This window comes from Dendropsophus ebraccatus, chromosome 2, assembly GCF_027789765.1.
Source record: "Dendropsophus ebraccatus isolate aDenEbr1 chromosome 2, aDenEbr1.pat, whole genome shotgun sequence".
Classification (NCBI taxonomy): domain Eukaryota; kingdom Metazoa; phylum Chordata; class Amphibia; order Anura; family Hylidae; genus Dendropsophus; species Dendropsophus ebraccatus.
The window spans coordinates 219588033-219610480 of record NC_091455.1 but is presented as its reverse complement, the minus strand read 5'-3'; the positions used below and the strand labels follow the sequence as shown (position 1 = coordinate 219610480).

The window sequence follows — 22448 nt, the reverse complement described above, 5'->3', positions numbered from 1 at the left end:
GTAGGGGGTGTGTAGTGCTGAGTCTATACCCAAAGCTTGACACACATTTTGGAACACTTGACCAGTAAAGTGCGTTCCTCGATCCGATTCAATGACTTCTGGTAGGCCAAATCTTGGAACCAGTTCCATAGCAATCTTAGCTGCTGTATTTCTGGCATTGGCTGACTTTACCGGATATGCCTCCGGCCATCCAGAAAAGAGATCCACACAGACAAGTACATACTCATGTGGACCAGACTTTGGCATCTGGATGTAGTCAATTTGAAGTCTCTGAAAGGGATAATAAGCCCTTGGTAATGTTTTTGTGGGACTTTTACTGTCTGTCCAGGGTTATTGGCCTGGCAAATGTGACATACCCTTAGGCGTTCATTCACATAATGCCTGAATCCTGGTGCATACCAGAATTTTCTGCTTTGTTGCAACATCACATTTGCACTGACATGGCTAGGTAGATGTAAGGCTGAGTAAAGGGTTGGAAACCAGGCTTTTGGCAAAACTGGTAACCCTTCAATATGCCATATTCCATCCACCAACACCCCTTTTCTTGTACATTCGTCAAGCTCTTCCTCCGTCATAGACTGAATGACTTTTTGTACTTCTGTTTGATCACTCACAGTATCCACTTCTTCATCAGGTTCTAGTGGAAGAAGAGCTGCTTTCTTTGCAGTTTTGTCGGCCAAATCATTCCCTCTGGCCTCCTTGGTATCTGCTCGTGTGTGAGCAGCCACTTTTATCACTGCAAGATCTCTGGTTTTTGCAGCTGTCTCTATGAGTTCTTTGATCAGAGTCCCATGCTTAATAGGGTTTCCTGCTGCAGTCAGAAACCCTCTTACTGCCCAAATGTGGCCTGAGTCATGGATTACGCCATGTGCGTATGCTGAATCAGTGTAGATATTGGTGGCATCATCTCCTGCTTGTTCTATGGCCTTTTTCAGTGCTGTTAATTCTGCGACCTGGGCAGAACAGCCTGGCGGCAAAGGGCCACATATCACTGTCTCATGCAGGGTCACCACAGCATATCCAGTATGGAATTTGCCATGCTCATCAGCAAACCTGCTGCCATCAATGAAAAATTCATGCACAGGATTTGGCAATGGGATTCTTGAAATATTGTGAATAGGTTGTGACTCTGCTTCTATTAGTTCAGCACAGTCGTGTTCCATGATTTCAAGTGTTTCTTCACCATTGTCACTGTCCTTTTCCCCCCTGTCCAAATCTGTGAATATGAGAAGTTCAGCCAGATTTAGACTTGTGAGTTTTTGAAAGATGAAATTAGGAGGAAGGAGAAGTGCACATTGCATACGGACTTGTCTAGCCATTGACAGATGCTTAGTTTGGACCTGTGTTAGTATGGCATAGACGTCATGAGTAGTGAGAATGGTGGTAGGATAATCTAGAGATACATCTGATGCTTTATCCACAATGACTTGTACTGATATAACAGTCCTTAGGCAAGTGGGAGCTGCTTTGACCACTGAGTCCAATTTGACTGAATAGTACCCCAGAGGTCTATGTTTGCCATCATGTTTCTGAGTAAGGACTCCCAAAGCGTACCCATCTATTTCTCTAATAAAGAGAAAGAAAGGATACTCGTAATTTGGCAAACTCAAGGCAGGGGCTCTCAACAATTCTTGTTTGAGAGTTTGAAATGCAGCTGCCGCTTCTGCTGGAAATTTGAAAGGAATTTCTTTTGTGCAGTCATACAATGGTTGCATTAGTTTTGCAGCATTTGGTATCCACTGTCTACAGTAAGATACGAGTCCCAGAAAAGCACGAAGCTTCTTCACATTGGTTGGAGGTTTGGCTTGCTGTACAGTTTGTATGCGACTTGGACTCAGATGTTTCTGGCCAGCTGATAGACAATGTCCTAGAAAAATGACCTTCTCTTGGACAAATTGTAATTTGTCTCTGGACACTTTGCAGTGTATTGTAACAAGGAAATTCAGTAATTCCATGCTTGTTTTTTCACAAACTTCTTTTGTTGGACAGCAAAGAAGTAAGTCATCAACATACTGTAAGAGCACAGTCTCTGGTGGCAGCTGAAAGGCTTCTAGGACAGATGCCATTGCTGCAGAGTACAGAGTTGGCGAGTGAACCATTCCCTGTGGCAATCTCGTCCACGCATATTGGACACCCTTGTGTGTGAATGTGAACAGGTGATAACAATCAGGGTGCAATGGCACTGGCCAGTAGGCATTGACCAAGTCAATGACAGTATAGTACTGTGTTCCAGATGGTATTTGATTGAGCAGCGTATGGGGATTTGGGACTACTGGAGTGAGGGGTTCCAGTATTGCATTTATGGCTCTTAGATCATGAACCATTCGGTAAACAGTTGGTTGTCCCTTGATGGTCTTCTTTTTAACAGGGAATAATGGAGTATTGGCTGCAGATTTTAATCTAATCAGTACCCCACTTTGCAACAATGGTTCTATTTGCTCAGATAATGACTTTTCTTGAGCAGAGTTAAGAGGGTACTGTTGAAGTTGAGGCAGTGTGATATTTTCTTTCCATTTCACTTTTACTGGTGCTACTGGCATGTCTCCTACATCAATTTTATCCTTAGCCCATAAAATGGGAGGTAAGGAATCAAGGAGTGTAGACTGAGAAGTAGCAGGAATGCTGTCATTCTGCTCTTCAAGGCTGAGTATTTGACACAGTGCCTCAGATTGTAGGTCTGAGGGAATTTTCAACATAACATTCCCATCTTCCATATATTGTATGTTCCCCTGCAGGCGGGACAAAAGATCAGCACCCAAAAGTGCCATTGTCCCAGATCCACCCACAAGAAATCTGGATACCAATATATGTGGACCTATTTTTGTTTTTAGTGGGTGGGTAAGAGAAATTTGTTGTAGGTGACCATCAAAGCCAGATACACTCACTGCATCATCTGATATATCATTGGGAGACAACTTATCAGAGGGTATCATTGATCTTGAGGCTCCTGAATCTACTAGAGCTTGGGTTTGAACTCCAGAGACTTGTATGGGTATTGTGACAAATGGTCCTCTAGTGTCCTTATCCTCTGCTGCATATAGTCATTGTTGTCTCTTTGGCTCTGACTCCTCCTTTTCTCCTTCTTTATTATCCCGTTTTCTTTTCCTGCATTCCTTGATCACATGTCCTATCTTACCACAATAGTAGCAAGTGGGACCTCTCCGTGGTTTCTGGTCAGGTTGCTGTTCATCGGCCACAGCTACCACGACTCTTTTTTGTTTTCCTTCTTGCAAATCCAATTGGATTCCACATGCTTTTGTAACCATATCATCCACATTATCTGCCTGTCTCCACTCTGGGCAACATCATTTCAGTTTATCTGCAATTGGGTGTCTTAAACCATCTATGAAAGCTCTTGCTAGCAATCTTCTGACTGCTGCATCTTGTAGATCCAGTCCCTCATCTTGATATGACTGGTTTAGTCTGAAAGAATAGTCAGTCACTGATTCCTGAGGACCTTGCATTACTGGTCCTGCGGATCCCTTTTGTCTCTGTTGCATTTGGCAAAAAGCATTTAAATGTGCCATAAACTGTTGTCCTGATGCCATTGACCTTATGTCATGAGGTACACGATTGCCAATATGTGCCTGGAGTTGGGAAAATTGAACTGGGCTCATTTTCATTCTACAAAGATCCATCATGTCTATCCAAGCGGCTCTATATGTACCTTGAATTTGATTTAGATACCTCCAAAAACTAACAGGAGCTATTCCAGGATTTGGTGCATTCTGCAACAGGGACATTTGATCCCCAGGTTGCCAGGGTTTATATTCATCAAATGTCCTTAGTTGGTAATCTCGTGGAGCATCAGGATTGTCACTGACGTGCGCCGCTAATCCAATCAACGTGGGGCCGCTGCGGCCGGCCGTGGAACGCGTGTTACGTGCACCGCAGCGGCCCCACGCTGCTCTACGTTGATTGGATTAGCGGCGCACGTCAGGGGCGGGCCGAGCGGGCTGCGGTGACTGTAGTGGGCAGAGGCTGTGATCCGGTGACAGGAGGCGGACCGAGCGGGCTGCGGTGACCGAGGCGGGCTCCGGTGACAGGAGGTAACAGGAGCGGGCTGCAGAGACCGGGGACCATCTATAAAGGAGGGGGGAGAAGAGAGAAGGGGGCCATCTATAAAGGAGGGGGGAGAAGAGAGAGGGGGCCATCTATAAAGGAGGGGGGAGAAGTGAGGGGGGCCATCTATAAAGTAGAGGGGAGAAGAGAGAGGGGGCACATCTATAAAGGAGGGGGGAGAAGAGAGAGGGGGCCATCTATAAAGGAGGGGGGAGAAGAGAGAGGGGGCCATCTATAAAGGAGGGGGGAGAAGAGAGAGGGGGCACATCTATAAAGGAGGGGGGAGAAGAGAGAGGGGGCACATCTATAAAGGAGGGGGGAGAAGAGAGAGGGGGCCATCTATAAAGGAGGGGGGAGAAGAGAGAAGGGGGTCATCTATAAAGGAGGGGGGAGAAGAGAGAGGGGGCCATCTATAAAGTAGAGGGGAGAAGAGAGAGGGGGCACATCTATAAAGGAGGGGGGAGAAGAGAGAGGGGGCCATCTATAAAAGGAGGGGGGAGAAGAGAGAGGGGGCCATCTATAAAGGAGGGGGGAGAAGAGAGAGGGGGGCGAAGAGAGAGGGGGGCATCTATAACAGAGGGGGCCATCTATAAAGGAGGGGGGAGAAGAGAGAGGGGGCCATCTATAAAGGAGGGGGGAGAAGAGAGAGGGGGCCATCTATAAAGGAGGGGGGGAAAGAGAGAGGGGGCATCTATAACAGAGGGGGCCATCTATAAGAGAGGGGGGATAAGAGAGGGGGCCATCTATAAGGGGGCTACATAGAGGGATGCATATACAATAAGGGGGTCACATAAAGTCAGCCTACCCACTAAATGAGGGTGTAAAGGGGACAGTACAGATGTGCAGTTAGTATAGAGATGAGGATGGTGTCAGAGTGAGGAGCCTAATATGTCTGTCTGCGGTGACATTAGTTAGTATGCGGTGGGATTAGTCAGTATGCGGTGGGATTAGTCAGTATGCGGTGGGATTAGTATGTGGAGGTGTCAGTCAGTATGCTGTGATATTAGTTAGTATGTGGTGGTATTAGTTAGTATGCGGTGACATTAGTCAGTATGCGGTGCTATTAGTCAGTATGTGGTGGTATTAGTTAGTATGCGGTGACATTAGTCAGTATGCGGTGCTATTAGTCAGTATGCGGTGGTATTAATCAGTATGTGGTGGTATTAGTCAGTGTGTGGTGGTATTAGTCAGTATGTGGTGGTGGTGTTAAACTGAGCACAGTGACCGGGCCAGAAGCAGTCTGTCTCTGTACACTGTGTAGTGGTGATGACCTGTAACTGCAGCTCAGCTACATAGTACAGAGACAGAAGCTTCTGACCCCATTTACTGTGTTATTATCTGTAATTCCAGTCATGGCCGTGATGATACATGTAGCCGTGCTGCACTCACAACATCCTCTCATAACTTATCACCGCACGGTGAGTGGGCCTGTGTGCTCGGAAATGCCAGGGCTGATTTTTAGTCCCAGTCCGGCCCTGGGTGTCTGTATGACCTCCCTACAAGGCCCGGGCATGCTCCTGATGAGGTGTGTATGACCTCCCTACAAGGCCCGGGCATGCTCCTGATGAGGTGGCTGTATGACCTCCCTACAAGGCCCGGGCATGCTCCTGATGAGGTGTCTGTATGACCTCCCTACAAGGCCCAGGCATGCTCCTGATGAGGTGTCTGTATGACCTCTCTACAAGGCCCAGGCATGCTCCTGATGAGGTGTCTGTATGACCTCCCTACAAGGCCCGGGCATGCTCCTGATGAGGTGTGTATGACCTCCCTACAAGGCCCGGGCATGCTCCTGATGAGGTGTATGACCTCCCTACAGGCCCGGGCATGCTCCTGATGAGGTGTATGACCTCCCTACAGGCCCGGGCATGCTCCTGATGAGGTGTATGACCTCCCTACAGGCCCGGGCATGCTCTTGATGAGGTGTGTGTATGACCTCCTTACAAGGCCCGGGCATGCTCCTGATGAGGTGTCTGTATGACCTCCCTACAAGGCCCGGGCATGCTCCTGATGAGGTGTATGACCTCCCTACAAGGCCCGGGCATGCTCCTGATGAGGTGTATGACCTCCTTACAAGGCCCGGGCATGCTCCTGATGAGGTTTATGACAAGGGGAGAGCGCACAGGTGGACTATATACTACAGGGGGGACCTCACAGGGGGCTATATACTACTGAGGGGGCTATATACTACTGGGGGGAGCGCACAGGGGGCTATATACTACAGGGGGGACCTCACAGGGGGCTATATACTACTGAGGGGGCTATATACTACTGGGGGGAGCGCACAGGGGGCTATATACTACAGGGGGGACCTCACAGGGGGCTATATACTACTGAGGGGGCTATATACTACTGAGGGGGCTATATACTACTGGGGGGAGCGCACAGGGGGCTATATACTACAGGGGGGACCTCACAGGGGGCTATATACTACTGAGGGGGCTATATACTACTGGGGGGAGCGCACAGGGGGGTTATATACTACAGGGGGGACCTCACAGGGGCTATATACTACAGGGGGAAGCACAAGGGGGGCTATATACTACTGGGGGGAGAGCACAGGGGCTATATACTACTGGGGGGAGCTCACAGGGGGCTATATACTACAGGGGGACAGCGCATGGGGGGGCTATATACTACAGGGGGAGCTCACAGGGGGCTATATACTACAGGGGGGAGCTCACAGGGGGGCTATATACTACTTGGGGGGAGCTCACGGGGGCTATATACTACAGGGGGAGAGCACAGGGGGGCTATATACTACTGGGGGGAGCTCACAGGGGGCTATATACTACTGGGGACAGCGCACAGGGGGCTATATAATACAGGGGGAGAGCGCACAGGGGGGCTATATACTACTGGGGGGAGCTCACAGGGGACTATATTCTACAGGGGGAGAGCGCACGGGGAGGCTATATACTACTGGGGGGGAGCTCACAGGGGGCTATATACTACAGGGGGAGAGCGCACAGGGGGGCTATATACTACTGGGGGAGCAACAGGGGGCTATATACTACTGAAGGAGAGCGCACAGGGGGGGCTATACACTACTGGGGGAGCAACAGGGGGGCTATATACTACCAGGGCAGTCACCCCCTTTGTACCTTATATCAAAGGCCTGGTGAGAGAGAAAAAAATGCCAATAAGCAGCAATTCTGTATATAAATAGTTGAACGTTTGTGACAAAGTAACAAAACACGTTTCCTACTGATGTTCAGCTCGGACCTTCACCTGACAATAGACCCCGGTAAGTGGACCTTCACTAAAAGTTGTTGAGTACCCCTGCTTTAGAGAATATGAGACTGTTTCCCAGGAGCGTCTGAGGAGACTCTCAGCCTTTCTATCCATAGGCTCCTTTAGTTGTGATGAATCTTCTAAGGGCAGAATGGACTTTTTTGTAGTTTTTGCCACCTGCGCATCAATTTTGGGGATTTCTCCCCATTTCCTTATATCTTCTTCCCCAAAGGGAAGACGTCTTTTGATTTCACTAGGAACCTAAAGTCTTTTTTCTGGTTCCACCCATTCGTCGGTTATAAGAGATTGTAAGGTCTCATGAACCAGAAAAACTAATTTTTTCTTTGCTTTAAGGCCCCTAAACATTTTATCCTTGGGTGCTATTTCTTCTTGCACCTCTTCCATGCCCGAAGCGTCTCTGACTGCTGTGAGAAGGGCCGAAGTGTGGTCTGAGGAAAAGAAATATTTCTTTAATTCCTCCTTATATTTAGATTGTACCTCCTCAATTTTCTGATCTTCTGAGATCTGTCCTGATTCACAGGAAGATGCCGAAGAGTGTCTCTTACGCTTCCCAGATGTGGATGCGACTGACCCCTCAGACACGGTTATAGAGGCTGGATAGTTAACCGTCGGTTCCACTATAGGTACCTCGTCAGCTAAATCCTGCTGGACTGGAGGGGTAGGTGGAGGGCCCTGAGGTACAGGAGGTGGTGCCGGAAGAGGAGGAGGGAGATAAGCTATAGAGGTGGCAATCTCCTCTTTCATCATCTTCCTAATGTCCTCAAGGAAGGAAGCGCTGTCTTTTTTAATAACATCTCCGATACAAGAGGGACAAATATTTTTCTTGCAGTTAGATGGCAGCTTGTTGTTGCAAGATACGCATTTTCTAACAGGAATCCTTGGCTTCTCCTTTCTAGGAGTAAAAGTGAATTCTTTAGTCTCCTAAGGAGAATAATAAGTTTTAGTCTAGTGATTGTCACTACTAATAGTGAAGAGCCAGAGTACCCCGGTGATTGATAATTAAAAATACAAACTACTGACACCGAGTAATGTGGGAAACAATAAGATCACTACAGTGGAAAACATACAACATGCTTCCAGAGAGAGAACCCCATATAACATGCAGAGTTTGCATTGGAAGCGTGCCGACTGCAGAGTTTAGCACACGGAAGCGGCTGGAGACAAGTCAGTACTCACTGTTACCGCAGTAGCAGTCTTGTCAGACGTGGAGGGATCCATCGCCGAGGCAGAGACGATCCGTTCCACTCTCGCCGGCGTTTTGAATAAAGCGTGCGACTTCCGATACGCGTGGCGGCTGACGTCACTTCTGGCGTGAGTACGCAGACCGGAAGTGTGTCACTCCGCATGGACGCCAGACTCGTGGCCTACTCCTGGACACGGTCCCCGGCCCGATGTGTCAGAAGACGTCCACTTACCCTTTCCAGCAGTGGAGTCTTGTACACGGCCTCTCTTGAAGCGGTACAAGGTTCCGGGGAACAACAGAGCAGCTTCTGTTCTGCCGCTTGCTGTCATACCACCGGGAGGAAGGAGGCCCAAAGCCCCGATCGACCCGCAGCAAGTTAGTAAATTTAGAAAATAGTAGTATCGTAGTAGAGGGGATCTCTCCTCGCCTTCACGCGGATCCCCTCCCTCTCGTGCCTGCCCTAGTGGGACAAGAAAAAGCACTGGTGTTGGGAGGAAGGGGAGGGGCTTTTAACCTCTCATGCTTTTTCCTGTCCCTAGGGTACAACCCATCCTCCTATGGTGCCGTCGTGAAGGTGAGGAGAGAAATACCCCCTGAATAATTATTCCAGTAAAACGAAAAAAGACCATAATCCTACAGCCATAAAGTAATATACTCAAAGGCTGGGAGTAGAGGGAGAAATACTCTGTTTGGTCTTTATCTTAGGACACGGGCGGCGAATCTCATTAGCCGCTAAAGTCTTTTGCACATAGTCCTTGACCCATACTACTACATCCTGAACATCAGGCTCCTCATAGGTTTAGGTCTGCATGAAGAACAGCGTACTGAAACACATAGGCATTATAAATATTTTTATGAAAGAATGAATCTTATCTGGAAAAAATGATCCTCCTACGGTATCCATAGCCGTCAGGTAGTGGAGTCTCACACTCGGCACATGAAGTGCTTCCTTAGAAGGTCTTTTGCCAGCAGCACGACTGGTCTCCATTTCAGACATCTGCAAATAATCAATGGATTACAATACATATAAACCACTAGCCTGGCTAGAGTGATACCGGAAAGAGACACTAGGTGGCAGCAACACTTACTTTTAAGTATATAGAAGAGAGATCACAGCACTTTGCACTCAGATGTTTTCTATTAGATCCAAATGAGCCACAGAAAATCCTTCCAGAGGAAGACAGCCAGACCTAGAGGTAGCAACAGCTTACCTTCTGCCTTGGACACACAGCTAATCCGGCATGCAGAGAGCGCGCGCCGCTGCCGGCCCCCGGAAGTGACATCACGCCGACGCCGCAGTGCTGAGACACACGCAGTGCCGATGCATTCCACGGTCGAACGCGACTGGAAGAAAAGCCAGCGGCTCGGTGACACGCAGAGTGCGTTCCAAGACGCACTAGGTAAGAAAAACTTAAAAGCGAAGACCTGCAGAAGCAAATATCAGGATACTACCTGGACACCGGCTCCAGCGGCATCCCAGCAATCATTACCTGGAGAGAAAACCTGAATACAACAGGTAAACAAGCATGAAAACGGAGGAGGGACAAAGTCCCCTAGGGCTAACAGCAACGAAGTAAGAAAAGACTGAGGTCTAGGGGGAGGTGGAGCCTATTTATACCTCATGGAGGAGGGGATTCAAATTTGCTATTTTTCCATTAAATATTCCTTCGTCCCAGGGGCTCGCAGGGGCGAATTTACCCCATATGTTGTGATGCCAATGGGACGTAAGGGAAACTGAATTTCCCCATGGTGGGACTATTAAAGGATTATCTTATAAAGGGGGATTCCCCCACCTGTACTATTATTACACGGCAGCACACCTCTCCATGGTCCTGGATTAGCATCGCCATGCTTCAGCCAAGCTATCGGTAGGTTTGGAAATGGCTCTTTCCCTTCTCCCCTTACTTCAGGCCCCTTGGTTCCCAGCTTTTGTCAATGCTCACTCTGAAAATTTGCCATAAGCATCTCTCCTCTGGATTCATTGCCCCTCCCCCCTCATTCTCGGTAACCCATCCTTTTCAGGGACCACAGTTTCTTTTGTGCGGGTCCTTTTGAAATTCTCTGCCTTGGTTCTGGCCCTCTCCGCCATTCTCTCCTGCACACCATGTTGGGCTCCCTGCTGACCCTGCCTCCCCCTTTCCTGGCTGTCTGGGAGAAGGATCTTCATATTACTTGTTCTGCAGCGCAGGATGAGCGGGTATATATCTGCACTCTTCCTCCATCTCCTTCCTCCTTTAGGAGGCGGGATACAAAGTACTTTCCCAATGGTACCGCATTCCTTCCCGTATCCATCGGATGTTCCCAGAGGCCTCGCCATTGTGCTGGAAGACCTGGGGGGAAGGCGGCTCGCTCCTACACACTTTGTGGAGCTGTCCCAAGCTGGCATCTTTCTGGAAGGAAGTGTAGCGTATCACTTGGACCTTCACAGACCACCGACTACCCTTCACCCCAACAATATCTCCGATATTCCTTAGACTTTACCGCCACTCTGTTCTCAGTCACCGGATTAATGCCGTAAGATCATGTGTTCCGGCACTGTGGAGAAACCCGGAGCTGAATTCCATATTCAGTATTAAAAAACTAAATATATAATAATGTTAATAATAATAATTTGCATCCTTGTAGTCGTATGGAGCTTATACTTCATAAGGGAGAAGACTTTACCATTGTGAGATATACCAGAGGATATTATAAGAAAACTCGAGCCTTTAATTATAGCGACAAGTAACATAAAATCAAGTAGCCAAGCTGGCACCACGGCTGCTGCTGCTGCTGAGGGAAGGAATCGGCTGCAGACGCACAACGGGAGGATCGGGACGCTATACAGTCTAGTTACTTAAAGAGGCGGCTTCTCTTTAGCACGTCAGTGGCGGATTCAAACTGCTGCACCTCCCGCCTGAAATCCTGGAGTCTGCGAAGCTCCCGGCGCTGGGGGGCAGAGGTCGGCTTCTTTATATACTTTACTTCACTCAGCAGCTTATCACACAGATAGTGCAGCCATAGTACATTAGAGTGCGGCTTATAGGAGGACCACAAGTTCCTGAGGAGGAGGACAATACAAGGGTTAGGACAACACAGGTAGGGCCCGGGACCAATGGGCAGACTAAGGGTCTCAGTCCCCTCCACACCGGCTGACCCTGACCGCCAAAGATACTCACTGGTTCTCTTGTCTCATCCTTCTATAAACATCGAACTGCAGATCTCCTTCTCCCAGAAACAGCTCCTCATCCGTGGACAGGTCACAGAACACCGTGAGTCCATCTAAGACAGGCAGCAAAGACACTGCAGGTTTATCCCAACTATAGCAGCGCTTCTCAAACTTTTTCTACTGGATCCTCACCCAACAGACCAAGGCAATGCCTGGGCCTCACCAGACTGACCAGGAGGGCGCCGGGGCCTCACCAGACTCACCAGGAGGGCGCCGGGGCCTCACCAGACTCACCAGGAGGGCGCCGGGGCCTCACCAGACTCACCAGGAGGGCGCCGGGGCCTCACCAGACTCACCAGGAGGGCGCCGGGGCCTCACCAGACTCACCAGGAGGGCGCCGGGGCCTCACCAGACTCACCAGGAGGGCGCCGGGGCCTCACCAGACTCACCAGGAGGGCGCCGGGGCCTCACCAGACTCACCAGGAGGGCGCCGGGGCCTCACCAGACTCACCAGGAGGGCGCCGGGGCCTCACCAGACTCACCAGGAGGGCGCCGGGGCCTCACCAGACTCACCAGGAGGGCGCCGGGGCCTCACCAGACTCACCAGGAGGGCGCCGGGGCCTCACCAGACTCACCAGGAGGGCGCCGGGGCCTCACCAGACTCACCAGGAGGGCGCCGGGGCCTCACCAGACTCACCAGGAGGGCGCCGGGGCCTCACCAGACTCACCAGGAGGGCGCCGGGGCCTCACCAGACTGACCAGGAGGGCGCCGGGGCCTCCAAAGACTGACCAGGAGGGCGCCGGGGCCTCCAAAGACTGACCAGGAGGGCGCCGGGGCCTCCAAAGACTGACCAGGAGGGCGCCGGGGCCTCCAAAGACTGACCAGGAGGGCGCCGGGGCCTCCAAAGACTGACCAGGAGGGCGCCGGGGCCTCCAAAGACTGACCAGGAGGGCGCCGGGGCCTCCAAAGACTGACCAGGAGGGCGCCGGGGCCTCCAAAGACTGACCAGGAGGGCGCCGGGGCCTCCAAAGACTGACCAGGAGGGCGCCGGGGCCTCCAAAGACTGACCAGGAGGGCGCCGGGGCCTCCAAAGACTGACCAGGAGGGCGCCGGGGCCTCCAAAGACTGACCAGGAGGGCGCCGGGGCCTCCAAAGACTGACCAGGAGGGCGCCGGGGCCTCCAAAGACTGACCAGGAGGGCGCCGGGGCCTCCAAAGACTGACCAGGAGGGCGCCGGGGCCTCCAAAGACTGACCAGGAGGGCGCCGGGGCCTCCAAAGACTGACCAGGAGGGCGCCGGGGCCTCCAAAGACTGACCAGGAGGGTGCCGGGGCCTCCAAAGACTGACCAGGAGGGCGCCAGGGCCTCACCAGACTGACCAGGAGGGCGCCGGGGCCTCACCAGACTGACCAGGAGGGCGCCGGGGCCTCACCATCTGTGGTGAAAGTCCATTAAAAAGCTAAATAAATAATGCTCGGGCTACGTATCACCCGACTCCTAAGCTCTATATACTAATAAAGCAAGTACAAAATACATTATTAATGTTGCTAAAATGGAGATAGTTGCAAACAGCAAAAGGACTGTGCAGATCATAGTAACTTTTGTGAAAACTGGCTCCTCAGCTGGGCCTCACCAACAACTATGGGGGGCGCCTCACCAACCACTAGGGGGCGCCTCACCAACAACTAGGGGGGCCTCACCAACAACTAGGGGGGCCTCACCAACAACTAGGGGCGCCTCACCAACAACTAGGGGGCGCCTCACCAACAACTGGGGGGCGGGGGCGCCTCACCAACAACTGGGGGGGGGGGCGCCTCACCAACAACTAGGGGGCGCCTCACCAACAACTGGGGGGCGCCTCACCAACTGGGGGGGGGGGGGGGGGGGGGGGGGGGCGCCTCACCAACAACTATGGGGGGCGCCTCACCAACAACTAGGGGGGGGCGCCTCACCAACAACTAGGGGGCGCCTCACCAACAACTGGGGGGGGGGGGGGGCGCCTCACCAACAACTAGGGGGGGGGGGCGCCTCACCAACAACTAGGGGGGGGGGGGGCGCCTCACCAACAACTAGGGGGGGGCGCCTCACCAACAACTAGGGGGGGGGCGCCTCACCAACAACTAGGGGGGGGGGCGCCTCACCAACAACTAGGGGGGGGGGGCGCCTCACCAACAACTAGGGGGGGGGGGGGCGCCTCACCAACAACTAGGGGGGGGGGGGGCGCCTCACCAACAACTAGGGAGGGGCGCCTCACCAACAACTAGGGGGGGGGCGCCTCACCAACAACTAGGGGGGGGGGCGCCTCACCAACAACTAGGGGGGGGGGGCGCCTCACCAACAACTAGGGAGGGGCGCCTCACCAACAACTAGGGGGGGGGCGCCTCACCAACAACTAGGGGGGGGGCGCCTCACCAACAACTAGGGGGGGGGGCGCCTCACCAACAACTAGGGGGGGGGGGCGCCTCACCAACAACTAGGGGGGGGGGGCGCCTCACCAACAACTAGGGGGGGGGCGCCTCACCAACAACTATGGGGGGCGCCTCGCCAACAACTAGGGGGGCGCCGCCTCACCAACAACTAGGGGGGCGCCGCCTCACCAACAACTAGGGGGGCGCCGCCTCACCAACAACTCGGGGGGGGGGGGCGCCTCACCAACAACTGGGGGGGTGCCTCACCAACAACTAGGGGGGGGGCGCCTCACCAACAACTAGGGGGGGGGGGGCGCCTCACCAACAACTCTGGGGGGGGCGCCTCACCAACAACTAGGGGGGGGGCGCCTCACCAACAACTCGGGGGGGGGGGGGGGGGGGGGCACCTCACCAACAACTCGGGGGGCGTCTTACAGTTTGAGAAGCACTGAACTATATGAAAACACTTATATTCCTAGGAGGCTGCAATTTTTGACCACTATAAAATTTGCTCAAATCGCCCTCAAAGGCAAACAGTCTGCACCTATCAACCAACTTGAGCCCAAAAATGAGAACACATGATGATGATGATGATGATAATGTATGAAAACTTTAGTAAATCTACCACAAACAATATGTTAAAAACCAAGACGTGGGAGACCCCCCTACCGGGACATGAGAAATACAAAGTGCATGTGCAGATAATGAATGGCCGTTCGGTAAACTCATCAGCATAAATACATATAGTAATAATACAGTTTTGTGATATTTTTCATACATTCGCATCACGTGTTATCATTTTGGTTGATAGGTGTAAAGTTATCCCAACTATAGTCATCTCTACGGACAAAGTGCAAACATCCAGCGGAAGGTACGCACCCTTATCCAGCCGAGACAGCGTATAGTCAATGATCTTGACCTGGATCCCGGCATTGGGAATGTGGAAAATCTCACCACGCAGAGACACCGATATGGTGGAAGATGGCGACTTCTCAATCAGGAGATTGCCCCAGTGTAAATCCCTTGAAAACAAAAAATGTATAGTAGAGGGTAGGTTGGGGGAAGAGATCCCCTGAAGACTACAGGACACAGGAAAGCTACCTGTGCTCGAATCTCAGCTCTTCTTCAGCCACAGCCAGAGCTGCCGTCACCTGGTGCAGGATACTCCGGGAGGAAGCCACAGATGGCAGCTGTCAGGGGGCAAAATAATGGAACATTAGTGGCCGAGGGTCCTTAGAGATTGGGAGTGCTGGCTCCACAACATCGGGGACAAATCCTCCACATCCTTCTCACTCTTATATGGCTTCCAGTTTACGATGAAGAAATTCAGTGATGCTCACCTTGGAACTCACACGCTCTAAGTCTTCTCCGCCAAACTCAAACTCCAGAATCATGAAGAGCTGCCCAGGCCCAAACAAATCTGTGGGGAGAGAAGACGGCTATGACGCTCACTGTGGATCGGCCATTATATATATATATGTTCCACACCTGTTTCGGTTCGGGTTCGTACGAATCCGAACTCTCTGCAATGATTCCCGCTGCCTGGCGGCTCCGTGGAGAGGGTGGATCCAGCAGGAGGACCATAGCCATAGGCTGTATCCCAGTTTTCCAGGCGGTCCTCCCGCTGTACGGAGCTAGCGGACAACGGGAATCTGATGCCGAGCATTCGGGTTCATACGAACCTGAACCTTGGAAGATTCGGACCATCCCTAATATATATCTTATATACCACAGGAAGCTGACCACTGCGATATATAAAATATATATATATATACACATTATATATATATATATACATACATATACATACACACACACACACACACACACAGGTTTGCAATAAATTAGAATATCAACAAAAAAAAATTTCAGTAATTCAATTAAAAAAGTGCCCTTATATATCCTTGAGACATTACATACAGAGCGACCTGATATATTCTATACATTACATACAGAGGGACCTGATATATTCTATATACATTACATACAGAGTGACCTGATATATTCTATACATTACATACAGAGCGACCTGATATATTCTATACATTACATACAGAGTGACCTGATATATTCTATGACATTAGAATATATCAGGTCACTCTGTATGTAATGTATATAGAATATATCAGGTCACTCTGTATGTAATGTATATAGAATATATCAGGTCGCTCTGTATGTAATGTATAGAATATATCAGGTCGCTCTGTATGTAATGTATATAGAATATATCAGGTCACTCTGTATGTAATGTATATAGAATATATCAGGTCCCTCTGTATGTAATGTATAGAATATATCAGGTCACTCTGTATGTAATGTGTATAGAATATATCAGGTCACTCTGTATGTAATGTATATAGAATATATCAGGTCACTCTGTATGTAATGTATATAGAATATATCAGGTCACTCTGTATGTAATGTATATAGAATATATCAGGTCACTCTGTATGTAATGTATAGAATATATCAGGTCCCTCTGTATGTAATGTATATAGAATATATCAGGTCACTCTGTATGTAATGTATATAGAATATATCAGGTCACTCTGTATGTAATGTATAGAATATATCAGGTCACTGTATGTAATGTATATAGAATATATCAGGTCACTCTGTATGTAATGTCTCTATAGAATATATCAGGTCGCTCTGTATGTAATGTATAGAATATATCAGGTCGCTCTGTATGTAATGTATAGAATATATCAGGTCACTCTGTATGTAATGTATAGAATATATCAGGTCCCTCTGTATGTAATGTATAGAATATATCAGGTCACTCTGTATGTAATGTATATAGAATATATCGGGTCCCTCTGTATGTAATGTATAGAATATATCAGGTCCCTCTGTATGTAATGTATAGAATATATCAGGTCACTCTGTATGTAATGTATAGAATATATCAGGTCCCTCTGTATGTAATGTATAGAATATATCAGGTCACTCTGTATGTAATGTATATAGAATATATCGGGTCCCTCTGTATGTAATGTATAGAATATATCAGGTCCCTCTGTATGTAATGTATAGAATATATCAGGTCACTCTGTATGTAATGTATATAGAATATATCGGGTCCCTCTGTATGTAATGTATAGAATATATCAGGTCCCTCTGTATGTAATGTATAGAATATATCAGGTCACTCTGTATGTAATGTATAGAATATATCAGGTCACTCTGTATGTAATGTATATAGAATATATCAGGTCACTCTGTATGTAATGTATAGAATATATCAGGTCACTCTGTATGTAATGTATAGAATATATCAGGTCCCTCTGTATGTAATGTATATAGAATATATCAGGTCACTCTGTGTAATGTATAGAATATATCAGGTCACTGTATGTAATGTATAGAATATATCAGGTCACTCTGTATGTAATGTATAGAATATATCAGGTCACTCTGTATGTAATGTATATAGAATATATCAGGTCACTCTGTATGTAATGTATAGAATATATCAGGTCTCTCTGTATGTAATGTATATAGAATATATCAGGTCACTCTGTATGTAATGTATATATAATATATCAGGTCACTCTGTATGTACAGACATTACATACAGAGTGACCTGATATATTCTATAGACATTACATTGCAGAGTAACCTGATATATTCTATACATTACATACAGAGTGACCTGATATATTCTATATACATTACATACAGAGGGACCTGATATATTCTATATACATTACATACAGAGTGACCTGATATATTCTATATACATTACATACAGAGGGACCTGATATATTCTATACATTACATACAGAGTGACCTGATATATTCTATACATTACATTACAGAGTGACCTGATATATTCTATACATTACAGAGTGACCTGATATATTCTATACATTACATACAGAGTGACCGGATATATTCTATATACATTACATACAGAGTGACCTGATATATTCTATACATTACATACAGAGTGACCTGATATATTCTATACATTACATACAGAGTGACCTGATATATTCTATATACATTACATACAGAGTGACCTGATATATTCTATACATTACATACAGAGTGACCTGATATATTCAATACATTACAGAGTGACCTGATATATTCTATATACATTACATACAGAGGGACCTGATATATTCTATACATTACATACAGAGGGACCTGATATATTCTATATACATTACATACAGAGTGACCTGATATATTCTATATACATTACATACAGAGGGACCTGATATATTCTATACATTACATACAGAGTGACCTGATATATTCTATACATTACAGAGTGACCTGATATATTCTATACATTACATTACAGAGTAACCTGATATATTCTATATACATTACATACAGAGTGACCTGATATATTCTAATGTCTATAGAATATATCAGGTCCCTCTGTATGTAATGTATAGAATATATCAGGTCACTCTGTATGTAATGTATATAGAATATATCAGGTCCCTCTGTATGTAATATATATAGAATATATCAGGTCACTCTGTATGTAATGTATATAGAATATATCAGGTCACTCTGTATGTAATGTATAGAATATATCAGGTCACTCTGTATGTAATGTATAGAATATATCAGGTCCCTCTGTATGTAATGTCTCTATAGAATATATCAGGTCCCTCTGTATGTAATGTATATAGAATATATCAGGTCACTCTGTATGTAATGTATATAGAATATATCAGGTCACTCTGTATGTAATGTATAGAATATATCAGGTCACTCTGTATGTAATGTCTATAGAATATATCAGGTCACTCTGTATGTAATGTATATAGAATATATCAGGTCACTCTGTATGTAATGTATATAGAATATATCAGGTCCCTCTGTATGTAATGTATAGAATATATCAGGTCACTCTGTATGTAATGTATAGAATATATCAGGTCCCTCTGTATGTAATGTATATAGAATATATCAGGTCACTCTGTATGTAATGTATAGAATATATCAGGTCCCTCTGTATGTAATGTATAGAATATATCAGGTCCCTCTGTATGTAATGTATAGAATATATCAGGTCACTCTGTATGTAATGTATATAGAATATATCAGGTCCCTCTGTATGTAATGTATATAGAATATATCAGGTCACTCTGTATGTAATGTATATAGAATATATCAGGTCACTCTGTATGTAATGTATAGAATATATCAGGTCACTCTGTATGTAATATATAGAATATATCAGGTCGCTCTGTATGTAATGTATATAGAATATATCAGGTCGCTCTGTATGTAATGTATATAGAATATATCAGGTCACTCTGTATGTAATGTATATAGAATATATCAGGTCCCTCTGTATGTAATGTATATAGAATATATCAGGTCACTCTGTATGTAATGTATATAGAATATATCAGGTCCCTCTGTATGTAATGTATATAGAATATATCAGGTCACTCTGTATGTAATGTATAGAATATATCAGGTCCCTCTGTATGTAATGTATAGAATATATCAGGTCCCTCTGTATGTAATGTATAGAATATATCAGGTCCCTCTGTATGTAATGTATAGAATATATCAGGTCCCTCTGTATGTAATGTATATAGAATATATCAGGTCACTCTGTATGTAATGTATAGAATATATCAGGTCCCTCTGTATGTAATGTATAGAATATATCAGGTCCCTCTGTATGTAATGTATAGAATATATCAGGTCGCTCTGTATGTAATGTATATAGAATATATCAGGTCGCTCTGTATGTAATGTATATAGAATATATCAGGTCACTCTGTATGTAATGTATATAGAATATATCAGGTCCCTCTGTATGTAATGTATATAGAATATATCAGGTCCCTCTGTATGTAATGTATATAGAATATATCAGGTCACTCTGTATGTAATGTATATAGAATATATCAGGTCCCTCTGTATGTAATGTATATAGAATATATCAGGTCACTCTGTATGTAATGTATAGAATATATAAGGTCCCTCTGTATGTAATGTATAGAATATATCAGGTCCCTCTGTATGTAATGTATAGAATATATCAGGTCCCTCTGTATGTAATGTATAGAATATATCAGGTCACTCTGTATGTAATGTATAGAATATATCAGGTCACTCTGTATGTAATGTATATAGAATATATCAGGTCACTCTGTATGTAATGTATAGAATATATCAGGTCACTCTGTATGTAATGTATATAGAATATATCAGGTCCCTCTGTATGTAATGTATATAGAATATATCAGGTCACTCTGTATGTAATGTATATAGAATATATCAGGTCACTCTGTATGTAATGTATAGAATATATCAGGTCACTCTGTATGTAATGTATATAGAATATATCAGGTCACTCTGTATGTAATGTATATAGAATTTATCAGGTCCCTCTGTATGTAATGTATAGAATATATCAGGTCACTCTGTATGTAATGTATAGAATATATCAGGTCCCTCTGTATGTAATGTATAGAATATATCAGGTCACTCTGTATGTAATGTATAGAATATATCAGGTCACTATGTATGTAATGTATAGAATATCAGGTCACTCTGTATGTAATGTATAGAATATATCAGGTCCCTCTGTATGTAATGTATAGAATATATCAGGTCCCTCTGTATGTAATGTATAGAATATATCAGGTCACTCTGTATGTAATGTATAGAATATATCAGGTCACTCTGTATGTAATGTATAGAATATCAGGTCACTCTGTATGTAATGTATATAGAATATATCAGGTCACTCTGTATGTAATGTGTATAGAATATATCAGGTCACTCTGTATGTAATGTATATAGAATATATCAGGTCCCTCTGTATGTAATGTATAGAATATATCAGGTCACTCTGTATGTAATGTATAGAATATATCAGGTCACTGTATGTAATGTATAGAATATATCAGGTCACTCTGTATGTAATGTATAGAATATATCAGGTCGCTCTGTATGTAATGTATATAGACTATATCAGGTCACTCTGTATGTAATGTCTATAGAATATATCAGGTCTCTCTGTATGTAATGTATAGAATATATCAGGTCCCTCTGTATGTAATGTATAGAATATATCAGGTCTCTCTGTATGTAATGTATATAGAATATATCAGGTCACTCTGTATGTAATGTATAGAATATATCAGGTCACTCTGTATGTAATGTATATAGAATATATCAGGTCACTCTGTATGTAATGTATAGAATATATCAGGTTACTCTGTAATGTATATATCAGGTAGGAGACCACTGCTATAGGACATATATGTTGATGGTGCTCCCTTACGTGAAGCGCTCTCAACAAGAGCAGGTTCTTCATAGTGCCTGGTCATAGTTTTGTTTAGGGGGATTGGGGGTAGAGACTGAGCTCTGAGCATCACCTACAGTGTATAGTCTGATCCCATCTTATCTATATACTGGTGTCATCTGTTGTGTATAGTCTGATCCCATCTTATCTATATACTGGTGTCATCTGTTGTGTATAGTCTGATCCCATCTCATCTATATACTGGTGTCACCTACAGTGTATAGTCTGATCCCATCTTATCTATATACTGATGTCACCTACAGTGTATAGTCTGATCCCATCTTATCTATATACTGGTGTCACCTACAGTGTATAGTCTGATCCCATCTTATCTATATACTGATGTCACCTATTGTGTATAGTCTGATCCCATCTTATCTATATACTGGTGTTACCAATTGTGTATAGTCTGATCCCATCTTATCTATATACTGGTGTCACCTATTGTGTATAGTCTGATCCCATCCTATCTATATACTGGTGTCACATACAGTGTATAGTCTGATCCCATCTTATCTATATACTGGTGTCACCTACAGTGTATAGTCTGATCCCATCTTATCTATATACTGGTGTCATCTGTTGTGTATAGTCTGATCCCATCTATCTATATACTGGTGTCACCTATTGTGTATAGTCTGATCCCATCTTATCTATATACTGATGTCACCTATTGTGTATAGTCTGATCCTATCTTATCTATATACTGGTGTCAATCTGTTGTGTATAGTCGATCCCCGGCTGTACTTGGTGGGTTGGAGGCTGTAGGTGGCTGCCAGGGCTGGTTGGGGAGCTGAGTGGCATCTGCCGCCATCGTCTGACTACTCTATGAAGTCGCTCCAAAAGAAGATTCTCTCTGCAGTGGAGATGGTGGAAGGAGCACAAGTTGCGCCCTGATACGGCAGCCGCACGCGGGGCTAGAGACCTCCCTGTGGGGGTCCGGTACCTTATGAGGAGACATGGTTCTTACCTGGCCGCTCATTCTCTGTCCCCTTCTCTTCAGCAAATGCATCCCAAGCAGAAAGCAACTCCGGGGGATAGGAACCCCTGCACACAGTGAGCTCTGCGAGAGAGAGAGAGAGAGAGAGAGAGCGAGCG

The 22448-nt window shown here is 46.2% G+C and overlaps 1 protein-coding gene across 1 annotated transcript in view; it reads right to left on the bottom strand.

The window, feature by feature from the left end:
* Positions 1–11203: 11203 nt before the first annotated feature.
* The window catches only part of HASPIN (histone H3 associated protein kinase), a 56228-nt gene continuing 44983 nt past the window's right edge, over positions 11204–22448 (bottom strand). Inside the window, 6 exon segments of the mRNA XM_069960671.1 lie at positions 11204–11537; positions 11656–11758; positions 14933–15075; positions 15155–15243; positions 15394–15473; positions 22321–22397. Coding sequence (XP_069816772.1) covers positions 11330–11537; positions 11656–11758; positions 14933–15075; positions 15155–15243; positions 15394–15473; positions 22321–22397 — 700 coding nt within the window. The 3' untranslated portion in view covers positions 11204–11329.